At 55.3% G+C, this 18,127-nt stretch overlaps 1 protein-coding gene across 5 annotated transcripts in view; it reads right to left on the bottom strand.

Annotated features, from left to right (window-relative positions):
• SMOC2 (SPARC related modular calcium binding 2) overlaps positions 1 to 18,127 on the bottom strand; it is a 173,660-nt gene that overhangs the window by 37,971 nt on the left and 117,562 nt on the right. For all 5 annotated transcript variants that reach the window (XM_045500327.1, XM_045500324.1, XM_045500326.1 and 2 more), the window contains 2 exons: positions 15,250 to 15,436; positions 6,039 to 6,121 (listed from right to left, as the gene is read on the bottom strand). In XM_045500327.1, the coding sequence (XP_045356283.1) occupies positions 6,039 to 6,121; positions 15,250 to 15,436 (270 nt within the window). The remainder of the gene's footprint in view (positions 1 to 6,038; positions 6,122 to 15,249; positions 15,437 to 18,127) is intronic.

The following is an 18,127-nucleotide window of genomic DNA, read 5'->3' as shown; positions in this document are numbered from 1 at the left end:
CACGTGTCGCGGCCCCGAGCTGGCCGCGTCTGCAGGGACACAGGGCCGCCCATCTCAAATGAACGCTTTGTTCTGAGCCCAGCTGCGGTTTAGCAGACTCGTGGCTATGAATTGGGTATGTGATCTGACACGAAAGTCAGAGATGTTGACGTTTCCAATGGGTGAGATATTGACATCTGGTATTCTCTTCGAAAGGGCCTTGAAGGCCACACACAGAGCCCCCTTTGGAAGAAAGGTAAATTCTGGAGTTTTCCAGGTGCTGCATTTAGGGTCCAGTTACCCTTTTGTTCAGTGGGAGTTCACAGTGCCGGGTTCACGTCGGACCCAATGGTTCCGTGCTCGCCACGGAAGGTCACCGACGCTACCGTCTTACGACCTACCCCTGTGCTGTGCCCAGTGACTTACCGCTTTTGCAACTGTTTCCACCCTCTTAATCCTGTCGTCTGCTTCGCCCATCCCCCCACCCACGTCCGCTCTGGCCACCACCAGATTGTTCTCTGTGCTCAAGAGGCTGGGTGTTTGTTTGTCTCTTCTTTTCTTTGTTTCACATCTTAAATTCCACATATGAGTGAAATCATATGGTAATCGTCATTCTCTGTCTGACTTACTTCACTTAATATCATAAATATATAAAGAACTTCTATGAATCAACACCAGAAAAACAAATAATCTGATTAAAAACAGGCAAAGAACCTGAACAGACATTTTTCCAAAGAAGGCAAACGGCCGACAGACGCATGAAAAGAATCTCGAGTGCTGGTGAGGACGAGGAGAAAAGGGACCCGCATGCACTGTTGGTGGGAACGCAGACTGGGGCAGCCCTGTGGGAAACAGTACAGAGGCTCCTCAGAGAGGTACAAACAGAGCCACCGTGCGACCCGGCAGCCACACCAGTAGGTGTTTACCCAAAGAAAATGAAAACACTGAAACGCTAATTTGAAAAGATGTGCCCTTAGGTTTATTACCACATTATTTACAACAGGCAAGATGTGGAAGCAGCCCACGTGTCCGTCCAGACAGGAGCGGAGAGGATGTGGTGTGTGTGCACGCACACACACACGGACACACACATGCACACACATATACACACGTAGGCACTCAGACACATGTACACACACATACACATATACATACACACACATACACACATACACATATACACTCACACATATATGTACACACACACACACGTATACACCCAGAGACACATACACATACACACACACACACACACACACACACATATACATACACACACATATATACTCACACACATATATACATACACACACATACACACATACACATATACACTCACACATATATGTACACACACACATACACACACGTATACACCCAGAGACACGTACACATACACACACACACACATATACATACACACACATATACACTCACACACATATATACATACACACGCATATACACTCACACATATATATATATACATAAACATACACACATATACACTCAGACACACGTACACATACATACACACATATACACACATATATACACACACGGACACACACATATATATACATACACATATACACTCACACATACATATACATACATGCACATACACACACGTATACACTCAGACACACATACACATACATACATATACACAATATAGACACACATACACACATATACACACACACATATACACTCACACATATATATATACATACACACACATACACACATGTATACACTCAGACACACGTACACACGTACACATACATACACACACATACATACATATACACTCACACATATACATACACATACACACATATACACTCAGACACACGTACACATACATACACACATATACACACATATATACACACACGGACACATACATACACATATACACTCACACATATATATACATACACACACATACACACATGTATATACTCACACGGACACACACATACACACACATATACACACGTATATACTCAGACACATGTACACATACACACACACAGATACACACACATATACACTCACACATATATATATACATACACACACATACACACATGTATACACTCAGACACACGTACACATATACACACATATATACATATATACATGCATACACATAACTACACAAAAATACACACATACACATGCATACACATATACACAGAGATACACACATATACACAGACACAAATATACACATACATATATGCACACACATACATGTATGAACATACACACTGTACATATGTACACATATACATACACATAATCACACATATATGCACACACATACACAAATACACATATACAAATATATACAAACATACACACATGCACAAACCTATACACACATGAACACACATAATTACACACACATACATATATACATACGCACACATATGCAAACATATACACACAAACATACACATGTGAGCACACATACACGTGCACACACATGTATACACAAATGCACATGCATACACACACACACATATACTTGCTATTCTCAGCACAAAGTAAGGATCATTTTCTCTTACCTTAGAAAATCATAATTAACTTTGCAAAAAATTAGAGCACTGTGAGCATAGTACTTGAGAGATGCAGGGGTGCTTTCAGGGTTCCTAGCTGGGTCAAAGTTCCCAGTGCACCTGCAGCCACCAGGGACTCGAAGGGCTTTTTGTCTCCGTAGACTCGAAAAGACTGTGTGTTGTGGTTCTACCCCCTTCTCGGGTCTCTGGGGACAGGGGCCCCCGGCTGCTGGCGGCTGCGGCATCTTGTCCCGGCAGTAAGCGTGTGCGCCACGTCGGCGGGGGCGGGGGGGGGGGGGGGGGGGGAGGGGGCGCAGACCCACCGTGGGGTGGGTCTGTCAGTCTCGTCACGATGCCACAGGCTCTGCCCAGAACGGAGGAGGAGGAGGAGACAGGCCTTCCTCCCCTCAGCCGGCGGCAAGCCCTCGGGGGGTCTGGCAGGAGCAGCGAGCTCCATCCACCAGGCCATCCTCCCCCCACGTCAGGAGCCCAGGCGTCTAGGACTCGCACTGCACACCTCACAGTCTGCAAACCGCGTGCTACATCGAAGTCCACAATGTCACTCGGCCCGGAACAGCCAAGGGGCTTAGAGGAGGAGAAACGCAGACTCGTGTCCTTAATTTACAAACTCTGTGCCACGTATGAGCGCCTCCTCTGTGCTGGGCGCTGTGCCAGCCGGCGGGGCCCCGGGAGGCTCAGTCCCCGCCCCCCGGAAGACATGAGGGCGTGTGCCATCTGCACACAGCCCACGTGAACACATGGGGTGGCCGTGTCCCGCAGACAGGTGTCCGGGACAGGCTCCCTAAGGAGCCGCATAGACGGCACAGAGCTGCCCCCGGGGAAAGGCTTCGTGCCAGCAGCCCCGGGAACAGAGAGCTCTGCAGGGGACACGGCGGGTGGAGGTCACCGGGTGGATGCGTAAAGAGATGTGACAGCCAGATGCCAGGACAGGAGGAAGTCAGACCAATTCGTAGATGGAAAAGGGCAGTTTAATGCCTTTGTTTAAAATTGCTGCCACCCTCGGTGTTTACCCCTCTCAGGATGCTCTGACATGTCCTGTAAGGAAACTCATGGAATAAAAGAGCCCCAGTAATGACCCAGTCCTCAACAGGGGACCCGTTAGCGGGATCTTGACCTCCCTCCACGCGGTAAAGCACCAGCCTCCAAAGATGAAATCATCACTGAGCGGCAGCTCGTGAGAGCTGGGCACGTGCTCACCGCCCCACGAACCGTGGGCATAATTACCTGAGAGTCAACAAACCCTCTAAAAACGTGGACCGTGAGTGAGAAAATTACAGCGTGTCTTAGAAAATAAAGGGCCCTTACTGGCCGGGGCTTAGAAAGCCAGTTAAAATGAAAACTGTACCTTTTAAGAAGAAAATGCATCAGCCTCAGTGTGGCTTAAAGCGCCTGCCCACGGGCCTGCCACTGCGCTGTTCTGGAAACGTTTCTCCTCTCGACAAGAATAGCCTCTAACCTGGAGTCATTTCAAGACCTACTTGTTTTTCCCTAATAAGGAAAACTGTCTCCAAAAAATCAAAATGATTAAGTGGTCATGAGCGGTACTAAGCAGAATGTTACACGGTTTGCATACAGTGGCCTGTGTGTCTGGAGGCTGGTTTTTCTTTAAGGTATGAGCGAGGAGGGGGATCTCTGGGTGACAGCCCGATAACCCAGCCGAGGGGACAGGCCGTCCAGCTGCGAGGACGCCTCCTCGCAACGTGTTCCCTGACACTCCCGAAGGTGCCGTGACGGCCGCACCAGCCAGTGAGACATCTGCGTGCTTCTCAACTGGACCCTCAGCTGCTTGCACGAGACAAACAACCACTCCCGTCTTGAATCACGAACCCGGTCGAAACCACACACGCTCTAGTTAGAGGTAGTGCAGTTCCATATTATCGAATAAGGAAAAGGTAAGCGTCTTGGACCCTCAGAGCCAAAGTCAAACAATCTGCTTGACGTTTATGAGACAGCATTGAGACCAGCTGAACACAGCGAGGGCTCTCCGTGCACCGAGAGCCTGCTAGGTTCACTGTTTCCTGTGAGGAACAGTCTTGTCCACCACGGAGGGCAAAAGATTGCGCCCGACGACGGAGGGAGAGAAGGCCCTCCGGTCTGAGAACATGAGGGCGCGTGCGATTGGGCAATTCACTGAGCTCCTCGTAAGGGTAAGACATCATGTATGCACAAGGTGCTTAACTGGCAATCTGCGTGGGTGTTTGCGGCTGCACCTCTATGCCCTCCCTCCCTCCCTCCCCCTCCCAAGACGCGGGAGCCTGATCCCAGAGACACAAAGCAGGCAGACCACTCCCAGAGACAGACGCCGTGTGATAAAAACCATGTCTCCCACAGGCTACTTGGACCTGTGTCAAAAGACAGCGGTGGGAGCTGGGGGACAGCCCCCCACGCGGACGTCTCAGGAGAAGCGAGGGCGACGGGCAGAGCTGTTCTCACGGAGGAAGCTGCTCCTCTCCTTCCTCTGTCTTAGGAACTTTGGTTCCCAGTGCTGGCTGGGTAACAGACGCGTCTCGGTGATGCGCCAGTCTTTTCTCTCTTTATTCATAAACAGGAAAACATCTTTGCGGGTCAGAGTTTAAAGCCCTCTTCCCTGATACTAGGACAAACAACACAAGAACCGCATCTTCTAAGCGGAATTTTTACGGACTTTGTGTAAGGCCAAGATCAAACGTGCTCTGAGCTAAAGGACATTAGAGAAGGGTTTTCACGGTCTCTGAGGCATTGGTGAAACACAATCTGGAGATACTTAGAAGAAGAAAAGAAGACCCCAATGAAATAAAACAGAACTGGCTTTGAAGCACCACACGATGTCAGAGCTTCGTCTCTGAACTCCTTGATCTCATGACATGCGCCCGGCCGCCGAGACCCCGCCGGCCGGCACGCGGCCCTCTCCCCTAATCCCCCGCAAACTCCGGGGGAGACGCGGCCCCCACGAAAGGCTTCAGGTGTACCTGTCGAAGGAATCATTTTTGCTGTATCACCAACACTTACGTGCTCTTTGCTGAAAGACACCGCCTTTTCATGAATGTATTTTCAATAATTATAACGTTTAACTCACCACCTCTGTTTAATTCGAAACGGTTCTTTGCGACTAAACATACTTGATACAGAGATCGAGCTCATGTTTTACTAAAACCTAAACTTCAGCTCCTTGAACAGTTGATTCCATTCTAAAGGAATGTCAGAACATGACATTTGACTTACTACTTTCTTTTAGGTAAAACAAAGGATCCTTTTGGTTTAGAAGTTCTGATTTTAGAGACGCCGTTCGCTTCTCGGAAAGGCCGGGTCTCAGGCTCGGCACTTCCGGCCTTGCCGGCCACAGGTGCTGACCTGGGCAGGTGCCCGTGTGAGCCCCGCCCCGCAGGTGCCCACTTGGGACAGAGCAGGAGAGATTCCTTCTCATCCTGAAGTTTCGAGAAAACTCAAGTGCTGGGGGAGGCGTGCCCACCACGCCTCTGTAGCACTTACCTTGCAGTGGACGGTCCTTGTACAAGTCCCTTGTTCGGGTCGGGTGAGCCCGGGCTGTGTTGTCACATTTTGGCTGCTCGTACCTGTGAGGGAACGGAAGGGGAAGCGGGTTCAGACTCAGAAGGCGGTGCTCTCCTCTGTTTCCCAGGCAGTTGTGCGACGGCCCCCGTCCTTGGGCCGCAGCGCATCTGTGGTGTCCACTTCTCAGGACTGAGGACTTTCCGTGACCTCTGTGACAACTGACTGAAGTTTAGTTTTCACAGACGGGAGGAAGGAGCACATTGCACAAGACTCCACCTCTCCGTCCAGTTTCTGGGACAAATCTTACACAGCGGCTGCCGAACACCAACCCCATCTCTTCCGGGATTTGTTACGGTTCAGAGGGGGAGGGGCCGGGGGCAGGTGGGGGCAGTGGCTGTGGTCCCAGGAGAGAATGCAAACTCTCGAAAGAACCTCCGAATTTTTTATTTATATCTGAGAGGCCAACTAAATCTTAATCCAATTTATGAAGCTACTACAGGTTGTCCCTGTGTTAAGGAAGGAAGGAAAAAGGAAGGAAAGAAGAGAAGGAAAGGGAAGGAAGGAAGGAAGGAAGGAAGGAAGGAAGGAAGGAAGGAGAGACGGAGGGAGGAAGGAGGGAGGCAGGGAGGGAGGAAGGAAGGGAAGGAGGAAGGAAGGGAGGGAGGGAGGGAGGGAGGGAGGGAGGGAGGAAGGAGAGACAGAGGGAGGAAGGAGAGACGGAGGGAGGAAGGAGGGAGGCAGGGAGGGAGGAAGGAAGGGAAGGAGGAAGGAAGGAAGGGAGGCAGGGAGGGAGGGAGGAAGGGAAGGAGGGGAGGGAGAAAGGAAGGAAGGGAAAGAGGGAGGGAAGTAAGGGAGGGAGGGAGGGAGGGAGGAAGGAAGGGAGGGAGGGGGGAGGGAGGGAGGAAGGAAGGAAGGAAGGGAGGGAGAAAGGAAGGAAGGGAAGGAGGGAGGGAAGTAAGGGAGGGAGGGAGGAAGGGAGGAAGGGAGGGAGGGGGGAGGGAGGGAGGAAGGAAGGAAGGAAGGGAGGGAGAAAGGAAGGAAGGGAAGGAGGGAGGGAAGTAAGGGAGGGAGGGAGGAAGGAAGGAAGGGAGGGAGGGGGGAGGGAGGGAGGAAGGAAGGAAGGAAGGGAGGGAGAAAGGAAGGAAGGGAAGGAGGGAGGGAAGTAAGGGAGGGAGGGAGGAAGGAAGGAAGGGAGGGAGGGGGGAGGGAGGGAGGGAGGAAGGGAAGGAGGGAGGAGAGTAAGGGAGGGAGGAAGGAAGGGAGGGAGGAAGGAAGGAAGGAAGGAAGGAAGGAAGGAAGGGAGGAAGGGAGGGAGGGAGGGAGGAAGAAAGGGAGGGAGGGAGGGAGGAAGGAAGGGAGGGAGGGGGGAGGGAGGGAGGAAGGAAGGAAGGAAGGAAGGGAGGGAGAAAGGGAGGAAGGGAAGGAGGGAGGGAAGTAAGGGAGGGAGGGAGGGAGGGAGGGAGGGGGGGAGGGAGGGAGGAAGGAAGGAAGGAAGGGAGGGAGAAAGGAAGGAAGGGAAGGAGGGAGGGAAGTAAGGGAGGGAGGGAGGGAGGGAGGAAGGAAGGAAGGGAGGGAGGGGGGGAGGGAGGGAGGAAGGAAGGAAGGAAGGGAGGGAGAAAGGAAGGAAGGGAAGGAGGGAGGGAAGTAAGGGAGGGAGGGAGGGAGGGAGGAAGGAAGGAAGGGAGGGAGGGGGGGAGGGAGGGAGGAAGGAAGGAAGGGAGGGAGAAAGGAAGGAAGGGAAGGAGGGAGGGAGAAAGGAAGGAAGGGAAAGAGGGAGGGAAGTAAGGGAGGGAGGGAGGGAGGGAGGAAGGAAGGGAGGGAGGGGGGAGGGAGGGAGGAAGGAAGGAAGGAAGGGAGGGAGAAAGGAAGGAAGGGAAGGAGGGAGGGAAGTAAGGGAGGGAGGGAGGAAGGAAGGAAGGGAGGGAGGGGGGAGGGAGGGAGGGAGGAAGGGAAGGAGGGAGGAGAGTAAGGGAGGGAGGAAGGAAGGGAGGGAGGGGGGAGGGAGGAAGGAAGGAAGGAAGGAAGGAAGGGAGGAAGGGAGGGAGGGAGGGAGGGAGGAAGAAAGGGAGGGAGGGAGGGAGGAAGGAAGGGAGGGAGGGGGGAGGGAGGGAGGAAGGAAGGAAGGAAGGGAGGGAGAAAGGGAGGAAGGGAAGGAGGGAGGGAAGTAAGGGAGGGAGGGAGGGAGGAAGGAAGGAAGGGAGGGAGGGGGGGGAGGGAGGGAGGAAGGAAGGAAGGAAGGGAGGGAGAAAGGAAGGAAGGGAAGGAGGGAGGGAAGTAAGGGAGGGAGGGAGGGAGGGAGGAAGGAAGGAAGGGAGGGAGGGGGGGGAGGGAGGGAGGAAGGAAGGAAGGAAGGGAGGGAGAAAGGAAGGAAGGGAAGGAGGGAGGGAAGTAAGGGAGGGAGGGAGGGAGGGAGGAAGGAAGGAAGGGAGGGAGGGGGGGGAGGGAGGGAGGAAGGAAGGAAGGGAGGGAGAAAGGAAGGAAGGGAAGGAGGGGAGGGAGAAAGGAAGGAAGGGAAAGAGGGAGGGAAGTAAGGGAGGGAGGGAGGGAGGGAGGAAGGAAGGGAGGGAGGGGGGAGGGAGGGAGGAAGGAAGGAAGGAAGGGAGGGAGAAAGGAAGGAAGGGAAGGAGGGAGGGAAGTAAGGGAGGGAGGGAGGAAGGAAGGAAGGGAGGGAGGGGGGAGGGAGGGAGGAAGGAAGGAAGGAAGGGAGGGAGAAAGGAAGGAAGGGAAGGAGGGAGGGAAGTAAGGGAGGGAGGGAGGAAGGAAGGAAGGGAGGGAGGGGGGAGGGAGGGAGGAAGGAAGGAAGGAAGGGAGGGAGAAAGGAAGGAAGGGAAGGAGGGAGGGAAGTAAGGGAGGGAGGAAGGAAGGAAGGAAGGGAGGGAGGGGGGAGGGAGGGAGGGAGGAAGGGAAGGAGGGAGGAGAGTAAGGGAGGGAGGAAGGAAGGGAGGGAGGGGGGAGGGAGGAAGGAAGGAAGGAAGGAAGGAAGGAAGGGAGGAAGGGAGGGAGGGAGGGAGGGAGGAAGAAAGGGAGGGAGGGAGGGAGGAAGGAAGGGAGGGAGGGGGGAGGGAGGGAGGAAGGAAGGGAGGGAGAAAGGGAGGAAGGGAAGGAGGGAGGGAAGTAAGGGAGGGAGGGAGGGAGGGAGGAAGGAAGGAAGGGAGGGAGGGGGGGGAGGGAGGGAGGAAGGAAGGAAGGAAGGGAGGGAGAAAGGAAGGAAGGGAAGGAGGGAGGGAAGTAAGGGAGGGAGGGAGGGAGGGAGGAAGGAAGGAAGGGAGGGGGGGGGAGGGAGGGAGGAAGGAAGGAAGGAAGGGAGGGAGAAAGGAAGGAAGGGAAGGAGGGAGGGAAGTAAGGGAGGGAGGGAGGGAGGGAGGAAGGAAGGAAGGGAGGGAGGGGGGGGAGGGAGGGAGGAAGGAAGGAAGGGAGGGAGAAAGGAAGGAAGGGAAGGAGGGAGGGAAGTAAGGGAGGGAGGGAGGAAGGGAGGGAGGGGGGAGGGAGGAAGGAAGGAAGGAAGGAAGGAAGGAAGGAAGGGAGGAAGGGAGGGAGGGAGGGAGGGAGGAAGAAAGGGAGGGAGGGAGGGAGGAAGGAAGGGAGGGAGGGGGGAGGGAGGGAGGAAGGAAGGAAGGAAGGGAGGGAGAAAGGGAGGAAGGGAAGGAGGGAGGGAAGTAAGGGAGGGAGGGAGGGAGGGAGGAAGGAAGGAAGGGAGGGAGGGGGGGGGAGGGAGGGAGGAAGGAAGGAAGGAAGGGAGGGAGAAAGGAAGGAAGGGAAGGAGGGAGGGAAGTAAGGGAGGGAGGGAGGGAGGGAGGAAGGAAGGAAGGGAGGGAGGGGGGGGAGGGAGGGAGGAAGGAAGGAAGGAAGGGAGGGAGAAAGGAAGGAAGGGAAGGAGGGAGGGAAGTAAGGGAGGGAGGGAGGGAGGGAGGAAGGAAGGAAGGGAGGGAGGGGGGAGGGAGGGAGGAAGGAAGGAAGGAAGGGAGGGAGAAAGGAAGGAAGGGAAGGAGGGAGGGAAGTAAGGGAGGGAGGGAGGGAGGAAGGAAGGGAGGGAGGGGGGAGGGAGGGAGGGAGGAAGGGAAGGAGGGAGGAGAGTAAGGGAGGGAGGAAGGAAGGGAGGGAGGGGGGAGGGAGGGAGGGAGGAAGGGAAGGAGGGAGGAGAGTAAGGGAGGGAGGAAGGAAGGGAGGGAGGGGGGAGGGAGGGAGGGAGGAAGGGAAGGAGGGAGGAGAGTAAGGGAGGAAGGAAGGAAGGGAGGGAGGGGGGAGGGAGGGAGGGAGGGAAGGAGAAAGAAAACACTACGCCCGGCCCCCATCAAGTGGACAGAAAAGCGCGGAGAACGGACAGGTGGGTGGGGGCCGCGTGGAGCAGACGCCGTGGCTGCCGCTGCCGCCCCCCTCAGGAGAGCAGGTGCAGCGGGGGCTCTAGCACTGACGGGCCCCCGGGCACCTCTGCTGAGGGCTCTGATGCCAGGCCGGCAGCCGGCACTGGCCCCCCGAGGGCCTCCCGACGGCTCCTCCGGAACGTGTGTGGGAGCCCCGGCAGCGGAGACCCAGGCCGCAGGGAGGACGGCCCCCGTGCAGCGGGGCCGCTACCTGCGGGACCTGCCTCCCTGAGCACCCACGCGGTCAGCCGGGTCCGGAAAGGGTCTTGGACGGTGTGAGGCGGGGGAGGGGACGTAGGTGGAATGTTCCGGACTGAACCCTGCTGACTTTCAGGGAAGTGATCGAGGCTCCACCGTCCATTCTGCCGTGGTCTCCTTCCTCGCTCCGGGAGGCAGGGGCGGGGCACCACGTTTCCTTCTTACAGGTCACTCACTTCCGGTTCCTCTTTCTCTTCGCTGTTTTGTTTCCCCGCCACAGGGAACCAAAGAAACTCAAGCGTCTCCCGGTGCCCAGTCCGGGGCGGGGGGACGACCCGCTGCGGCCGGAAGCGAGCGCCAGGGGGAACCGAGCCCCCACCTCCCACCCGAAAAGTCTCTTTGATGCCACAGAAGTCAACACCCGCTCACACAAACGAAACAGACTTTTCAAAACGCTGATTTTGAACCTGAAGCGTCCCCACGCACTCAGGCGCACAGCTAAGCTGTCACGTTCACACTCGCCTGGAACGCAGTGGGGTTCGGCGTCGGCGGCAGCGGGCCCGCAGTCACGAGACTGTGAGCACAGGCGAGGGGACCCGCCTCAAGCAGGGTGGCCCCCACACTGGAACCGCAGCGGGCACAGGGGAGCCAAAATGCACCCAGAGAGAGCGAGCGAAAGAAGCCAGCGGTCGGAGGGACTGCTGCTAAGCTCCCGTTCTCACGGGTGACGTTTGCAGGACTCGCGGTCTCTATCGCAGGCCCCGGTCCGCGTCCGCGGGCTGGAACAGGTTGGAGCCGGTGCCCGTGTGAGAACTGACACCATCACAGCTGACGGCCGTGGGAGGAGCCGAGCAAGTGCCCCCGCTGCTGACGGGACAGGTGGGAGCTGGGGACGGAACTCCCGGTGGACAGTCGAGTGCCCGGCCACTGAGGGCACGTCCTGTTTGCAGGAGTATCGGGGGGTGCCCCTCGGGGACAGCCGCGGGCCGCTCTGTGGGGTCAGAAGCTAACCCATGACGTGGACTCTGCGTGGCAGTCCCCCGCTCCGAGCCTTTCTTTGAAGCGGCCTGGAAGTCAGCCACGCTCGTCCTTCCGGCTGAGAGCTCTTCGGAATCCTACACGTGTGGATTCAAAAATGTACGTTTACATGACAGCATTCTGCCTCTTTGAAGAGGATGGTGACACACCGTAACTCGCGGAAATGGCGATCTCAAGGAACAGAATTAATGCCTTTGAGGTCTCCAGTAAAAACAAATCTCACATTCAGTGTTTACGCCCCTCACGTTCTTTTCAATAGCGTTTAGCTCACTTGTGCGAAGTAAAAATGAGCATCTCTCGACTGTCTGTTTGCCCGTCAGATACCAGGCTGTCCGCTGGGGAGAAGGGTGATTTCGCGTGCACTTGGCCAGTGACAGAGTCGGGCTCTGGGGTTGGGAATGGGGGGGCTGCCCTACTGCGAGGTAAGGACAGCCTGAAGTCTGGGGCCCTTGGGTGGCTCAGCCAGGCAAGCGTCCAACGTTGGCTCAGGTCACGATCCTACGCTTTGTGAGTTCGAGCCCCACGTCAGGTTCTGTGCTGACAGCCCAGAGCCCGGAGCCTGCTTCGGGTTCTGTGTCTCCCTCTCTCTGCCCCTCCCATGCTTGCACTCTGTCTCCCCCAAATAAATAAATATTTAAAAAAAAAAAGAAGAAGAAGAAAAGAACAACCTGAAGTCTAATGGCAGATGGGTGAACGCTTCATCGGCCATCAGGAAAGTGAAAGAGAGATGGCTGTGCTCTGGGAGCTAACGTAGAAGCTGGCCACCAGCCCGATCCACGCTTAGTCGGATAATCGGATGGCCCACTCAGCTCTCCCCACTACGAAGCAGGGGCCGGCTGGAACCCGCCCCTCTCCTCCGAGATCCCACTGGACCACGCAGGGCGCCTGGGCCCGGCCCACAGGGAATCACCACTCTACAGCCAAGATGCCAGTTCTGACACCAAAAGGCAGGAGAACCAAGAGGCACGTCGGCGCGTGGCCCAACCCGTTTCTGCCCCGGTGATCATCCGAACCAGAAATTCTGTGCTGGACGGAAGCCGCTCTCCACGCTGGCAGGCAAACAGCCTGCTGTCCCGGCCCCAACATCGGGAGTTTTCATTACCTTGCCTGGTGAGACGAGGAAAAGGGAGCTACCTGGCTTATAACGACGGCGCATTTTATTTCTATGCCTTCTCTCTGTCTTGGAGCTTTAAATTACTCTTCCCGTCGGCAGATGTAGAGGATAACTGAGGGGAAAAAACGTGCACCATCTACACAAATATACAGCGAAACTACAAAGTATCTCCCTGGAACTGCTTGTTTCAGAAAATCGGAAGAAAACAGCATCGATGCGACAGAAAGAGGACTTTCTGCAGGCTTCCTGCCCAGTCACAGTACAGCCAGTAGTAGATGTGGGTGAGGCTGGCCTGCAGCTTATCAGATATCCCTTAAGGTGGGTGTTTTGATTTCCCAACATCCATGCCTCTCTAGAGATCAGTCTAAACCAGGTGCATTTCTCACGCCAGTCATGGGCTTGCCCGTGGTCGTGCGATCCAGTTCTGGCCAACAATCCATGAATTAAATTTGCTAGGTAACGTTTAGGGAAGGTTGTTTGGACTCCCGGTAAAGAGATGGGCTGTGTATCCTCTGAGCACTGTGGTGTCTGGATGAGATGCCCGGATGCCTGCAGCCATCTTATGACCACGAGAAGAGTCCACTCAAGGGTAAAGACAACACAGCGCGGATGTCAAAGTAAAGACCTGGGAGATCCTGTGTCATCAGTGACATCACCAAATCATAGCGTCAACTGAAATGCAGCTTTTCTTCATCTCTGTGATTCTCACCTGAGGTAAACGTAGCCCCTCACTGCTTATGTCCACGGACGGAGGATAGACAGATGGACAGATGCACGGATGTACGGGCGGGTGGAGGGATGAGACAGAAATGCAGGCATCCAAAGGGTCTTCCTCACTGAGTTTAATTTAATGCTGTTTCTTGAAAGTCAAAGTTCTAAGAGGGAGGTACTCCCTTCTGTAGGCAAATTCTGAGAAAATGAGAACTTGATGTTCTTTTCCCTGAAGTTTTTGAAGCCACGATAAAGTCTGGGCAGAAAGAAATCAGGACAGACGGGAGGGAAGAGGGGTTCCTATATTGCTTGTCCGATTATGATAAAAATGCATACAGGTCCCCTAGGGACGACACCATAAACCCTGGTCCGGTCGTCTCAGAGCCAATACAAGCAGTTCTGGTTTTGACAGCATAAGGATTTCCGTTGGCCAGTGTGAACAAAGCCTCTCCCGGCGAACCTGGCCCCCGATTCTGGAGGTGTGGCCGAGGGGCCATCAGGGCAGCAGCACAAGCCCTGGCCTGGGGAGCAAAGGCCCCAACCTAAATGCACAGTGAACAAGCCTGAGTTCTAAAGGCAGAAATACTGCTTCCTGAGAAAGGTTTTTAGGAAACAGTCCCTACACACACGGGCACGGGAACCAAGACAAAGCACTCACGTCAACACCCTAAACAGATTTACGTTCTTCTCAAGCCGTGCAGGGCACACTTGTGTGGACGCTCTCCTGCGGCAGCCGTTGTAGTCGCCGAACCCCACTCGCCGGCCTGCAGGCCTGGGCGGGGGTCTGCTCTGGGCGGGCACAGGAGGCGTGTGGCCAGAACGGGTGACTCGCTGGCCACCAAGAACCGGCTTGAATGCTACTGTGTTCTTCCAATTTGACCCCTGCTCGTCCCGGACGGGGACCAGGTGTGGGCGCACTGCACGTCGACCAGACGTTTGCGAGCTGGTCACCTGTCCTTCGGCCGCCTTCCTCCCCTAACTGTGTCATGGTCACCCTTGAAAGACTGGGGGAAATCATTCCAGAAGCATCAAGACGCTCATGCCTAGGTGCTAGATACGAAACCAGCGGCCGAATTGGATGACTTGAAATATTTTTGTACACTGGTGAATTATCTTATCAGTCTACGAAAATTCAAACTCAATTCACGTAACAAAGGACTGCAAACACATCTTCACTCGTGTCTATCCCAATTCCACGAGCAGTTCGTGCGCTTCGGGCGCGATGACGAAACCGCCTGGCTCAAACTCACACACGATACGAGGGAATAGATGCGTCTGCACCTCAGACCCTTGAACAGCTCTTGCTGAGCTCGCCTTTAGCACACTGTCTTGATTTTATGCTAAAGAAAGCCATTTGGAAAAAACACACAGAAAAAAGAAAGCCACTTGGGGCAATCGGTTCTTTCGGCTTAGAAAACGCGGGGCTCCCCGTGCCACAGGCAGAGCAGGGGAAGCCGCTGTGGACACCTGCTGGTGTCCTGCTGGACACCGAGCCCGCCTCCCCAACGGCAGCCGGCCATAATTGGGGCCCGGAAGCCTCAGGCGTCACCGCTCCCCGCTGCGCGCTGGCAGCTCCCGGGGGCCGTCGGAGGGGCAGTGTGCTCCAGGTGCCGACGGCCGGAGCCATTCGTGTCCGCGGCAGCCCCACGGCGCTGTCCGGGCAGCAAAGCGAGGTCTGGGGCCGGGCACCCGTGACGGCGGCACCCACAGCAGGCGCGCCTTCCCTGGCCTCCCGCCCGCGCCTCCCGGCCCGCGGGCGCAGCGCTACCTGGTGGACGTGCCGGGGATGGGGCGTCCGGTGTCCACGAGGACGCACCAGCAGTAGCCGGTGGACGGGTGGCACTGCACCGGCTTGTAGAGCCCGCCGTGGGCGCACTCCGGAATCACCACGTTGTCGTTCTTGGGCTGCCTGGCCTCTTCCAGGGCCGACTGCTGCTCCTGGTCGCAGGAGGACACTGGGGACAGAGGACAGAGGCGTGAGCGCAGTGGGTCCCTCGCGGGGCCCGCGGGTGCGACCGGAAGGCTGCAGGAAGCCGGGGAGGAAGGGACAGAGGCTGGCCAGTCGGAGGGGGGCCGAGTCAGCAGGGCTCGGGGAGGCACGGTGGGCCCAGGTGACCGGCAGCCACCTGTTAAAGGAGGGGCGGCTCTGGGTGCACGGCAATCCGGACGGCAGCATCGGCCTGTGGTCCCCCACCCAGGTTTCAGTCCAGGTTGTAAAAACTGAGGCCGTTTGTCAGTATTTGCAAACTTTCTTTTCTTTTCTTTTCTTTTTTTTTTTTTTTGCAAATCAGTGCTGGACCTATAATTATCAATTAGTTTCTACTTCTTTCAATTTTGTCCCCAACTTTGCAAAGGACGTCAAAGTACACCAGCCCAGCTTTTGTCCGAGCACTGAGGGACCCAGTCTCGGCAGACGACGGGCCTGGGGCCACACGGCTGCGACAGCCACAGGGCGTGTCCACAGCACACGATGGCACCGGTGACTGTGGAAAATGCTTGCTGTTAACGGTGACAGAGGCACAATCTCGCGGCATCTAGCACTCATGTAACAAGCAGCTGCTCGTAGGGTTTTCCAAGGGCTAGACCTGCCCTAATTCGTTTCATGGGCTTTCTCAGGCAGCCATTTGGCAGATGAGAAAACAGGCACGGAGAAGCCACTTGGGGACGGCCACGCGGCTAGGAAGGGGCGGACCCAGAGCTCAGATCCAGACCCGTCAAACTCAGAAGCACAAGGTCTGACCGGTTTGTCAGCCTGCACCCCTCCGACCTCCGGGCAGACGCGGTTCTCGCGCTCCCTGTGTGACACTGACTTCAATATGCCTCCTGGGGGCACCAGGGGGGCTCGGTAGGTAAAGCGTTCGACTCTGGATTTCGGCTCATGATCCCACAGTTTGTGAGTTTGAGCCCCACATTGGGCTCTGGGCTGCCAGTATGGAGCCTGCTTGGGATACCCTCTCTCTCCCTCTCTCTCTCTGCCCCTCCCCTGCTCATGCACACACACTCTCTCTCTCTCTCTCTCAAAATAATTCAATATTTATAAATAAATAAATAAGCCATCTGGAAAAACAGTATGGAGGTTCCTCAAAAAAGTTAAAAACAGAACTACCCTACAATCCAGCAACCACACTACTAGGTATTTACGCAAAGAATACCAAAACACGAGTTCAAAGGGGTACATGCCCTTGGATGTTTATAGCAGTGTTATCGACAATCGTCGAATGATGGAAAGAGCCCAAGGTGTCGATCGATGGATGAACGGATAAGGAATATGTGGTACATATGCACAATGGAATACTACTCGGCCATAAAAAAGAATGGAATCTTTCCGTTCCGTTTGTAACAACGTGGATGGGGTTAGAATGTATTATGCTCCGTAAAATACGTCAGTCAGAGAAAGACAAATATCAGATGATTTCCCTCACATGTAGAATTTAAGACACAAAGAGAACGACCACGGGGTGAGAGAGAGACAGGAGAACCAAGAACCAGACTCTCAACTACGGAGAACATACTGACGGCCACCAGAGGGAGGTGGGCAGCAGGCGCGACCCGGGTGCTGAGTCACTATATCGTACACCAGGGGTTAACTACCCCGAACTTAAATGAAGATGTGGAGGACGAACAGCTCTGCAAGCAAGCCGACTGCACGGGGCTATCCGCACTCCAGCACCCCCACAAGGTGAGTGCGGTCTGCTCCATAATCCTCAGAGGGTAAGGAACTCGAGCCCAACACTTTATCCTTCGCTGTAAAGTCACACACGGTTTGAAATACAATCTAGAAATAGTCAGCATATTCCGAACACTCCTGTTCTGGATAATTCCGGCCTAAACACAAAAGGGCAAAAATTAACACCGGCAAATTAAATCTCCCTCCTCCCCCATTTTAAAGAATTCCAAATGTGTGTGGCCTCTGACCACTCAGCCGAGGCTCCTCGAGCGGACACGCGGAGACCCGGCCACTCACCCCCTGACCCCAGGAGGCTCGAGGTCAAGGCCGATCACAGAAGTGTCGGAGGTGGGACCGGTCAGGCTCTCACTCACGGAATCACCGCAGAGAACAGAGCCCCGTGTCCCCGGTCACATACGTGGCTAACGGTGGGGCGGCTCCGGGCCCCCCAGGGCTGTGGGCCCTCTCCCCCTGAGCTGCCCTGAGGGACCCCAGGCCCACAGCCCCGGGAGCACACCTGTCCTCCGCCTGAGCTTCTCTGTGGAATCGAGTAATGGCATTCTTTTGCCTTCGCATTTCTCCAAAGGAAGGAAACGGAGAGAACAATGCCTTGAGTGGGTATAAAATCTTTATAGCACTTTCCTGCTTATGAAGCGATTTTCCATAAACCACATTTTAGTCTGTTTGGAACCAGCTGACTGCAGTTCACAGGGACTTTGCGACTGTCGACGTAACGTCGAGCAGGTGGGACCGCCGAGAAGCTGAGAAAGAACACGCCGTGGGGGACCAGCACCCAACTCAGGGGGCCCCACGAGGATGAAAGAGGTCAGATGCACGAGCAGAGCACGAGGACCGTGCTTCCCAAGTGTCAGCTGGGATGGCCTGGCACCTAACAGGCCCTCGAGGACCTGCTTTTTATTTTTTTTAACGTTTATTTATTTTTGACTGAGAGACAGAGCATGAATGGGGGAGGGTCAGA

The sequence above is a fragment of the Leopardus geoffroyi genome, chromosome B2 (genome assembly GCF_018350155.1).
Source record: "Leopardus geoffroyi isolate Oge1 chromosome B2, O.geoffroyi_Oge1_pat1.0, whole genome shotgun sequence".
Taxonomy (NCBI): domain Eukaryota; kingdom Metazoa; phylum Chordata; class Mammalia; order Carnivora; family Felidae; genus Leopardus; species Leopardus geoffroyi.
This window is presented reverse-complemented; position numbering and strand designations above follow the sequence as displayed.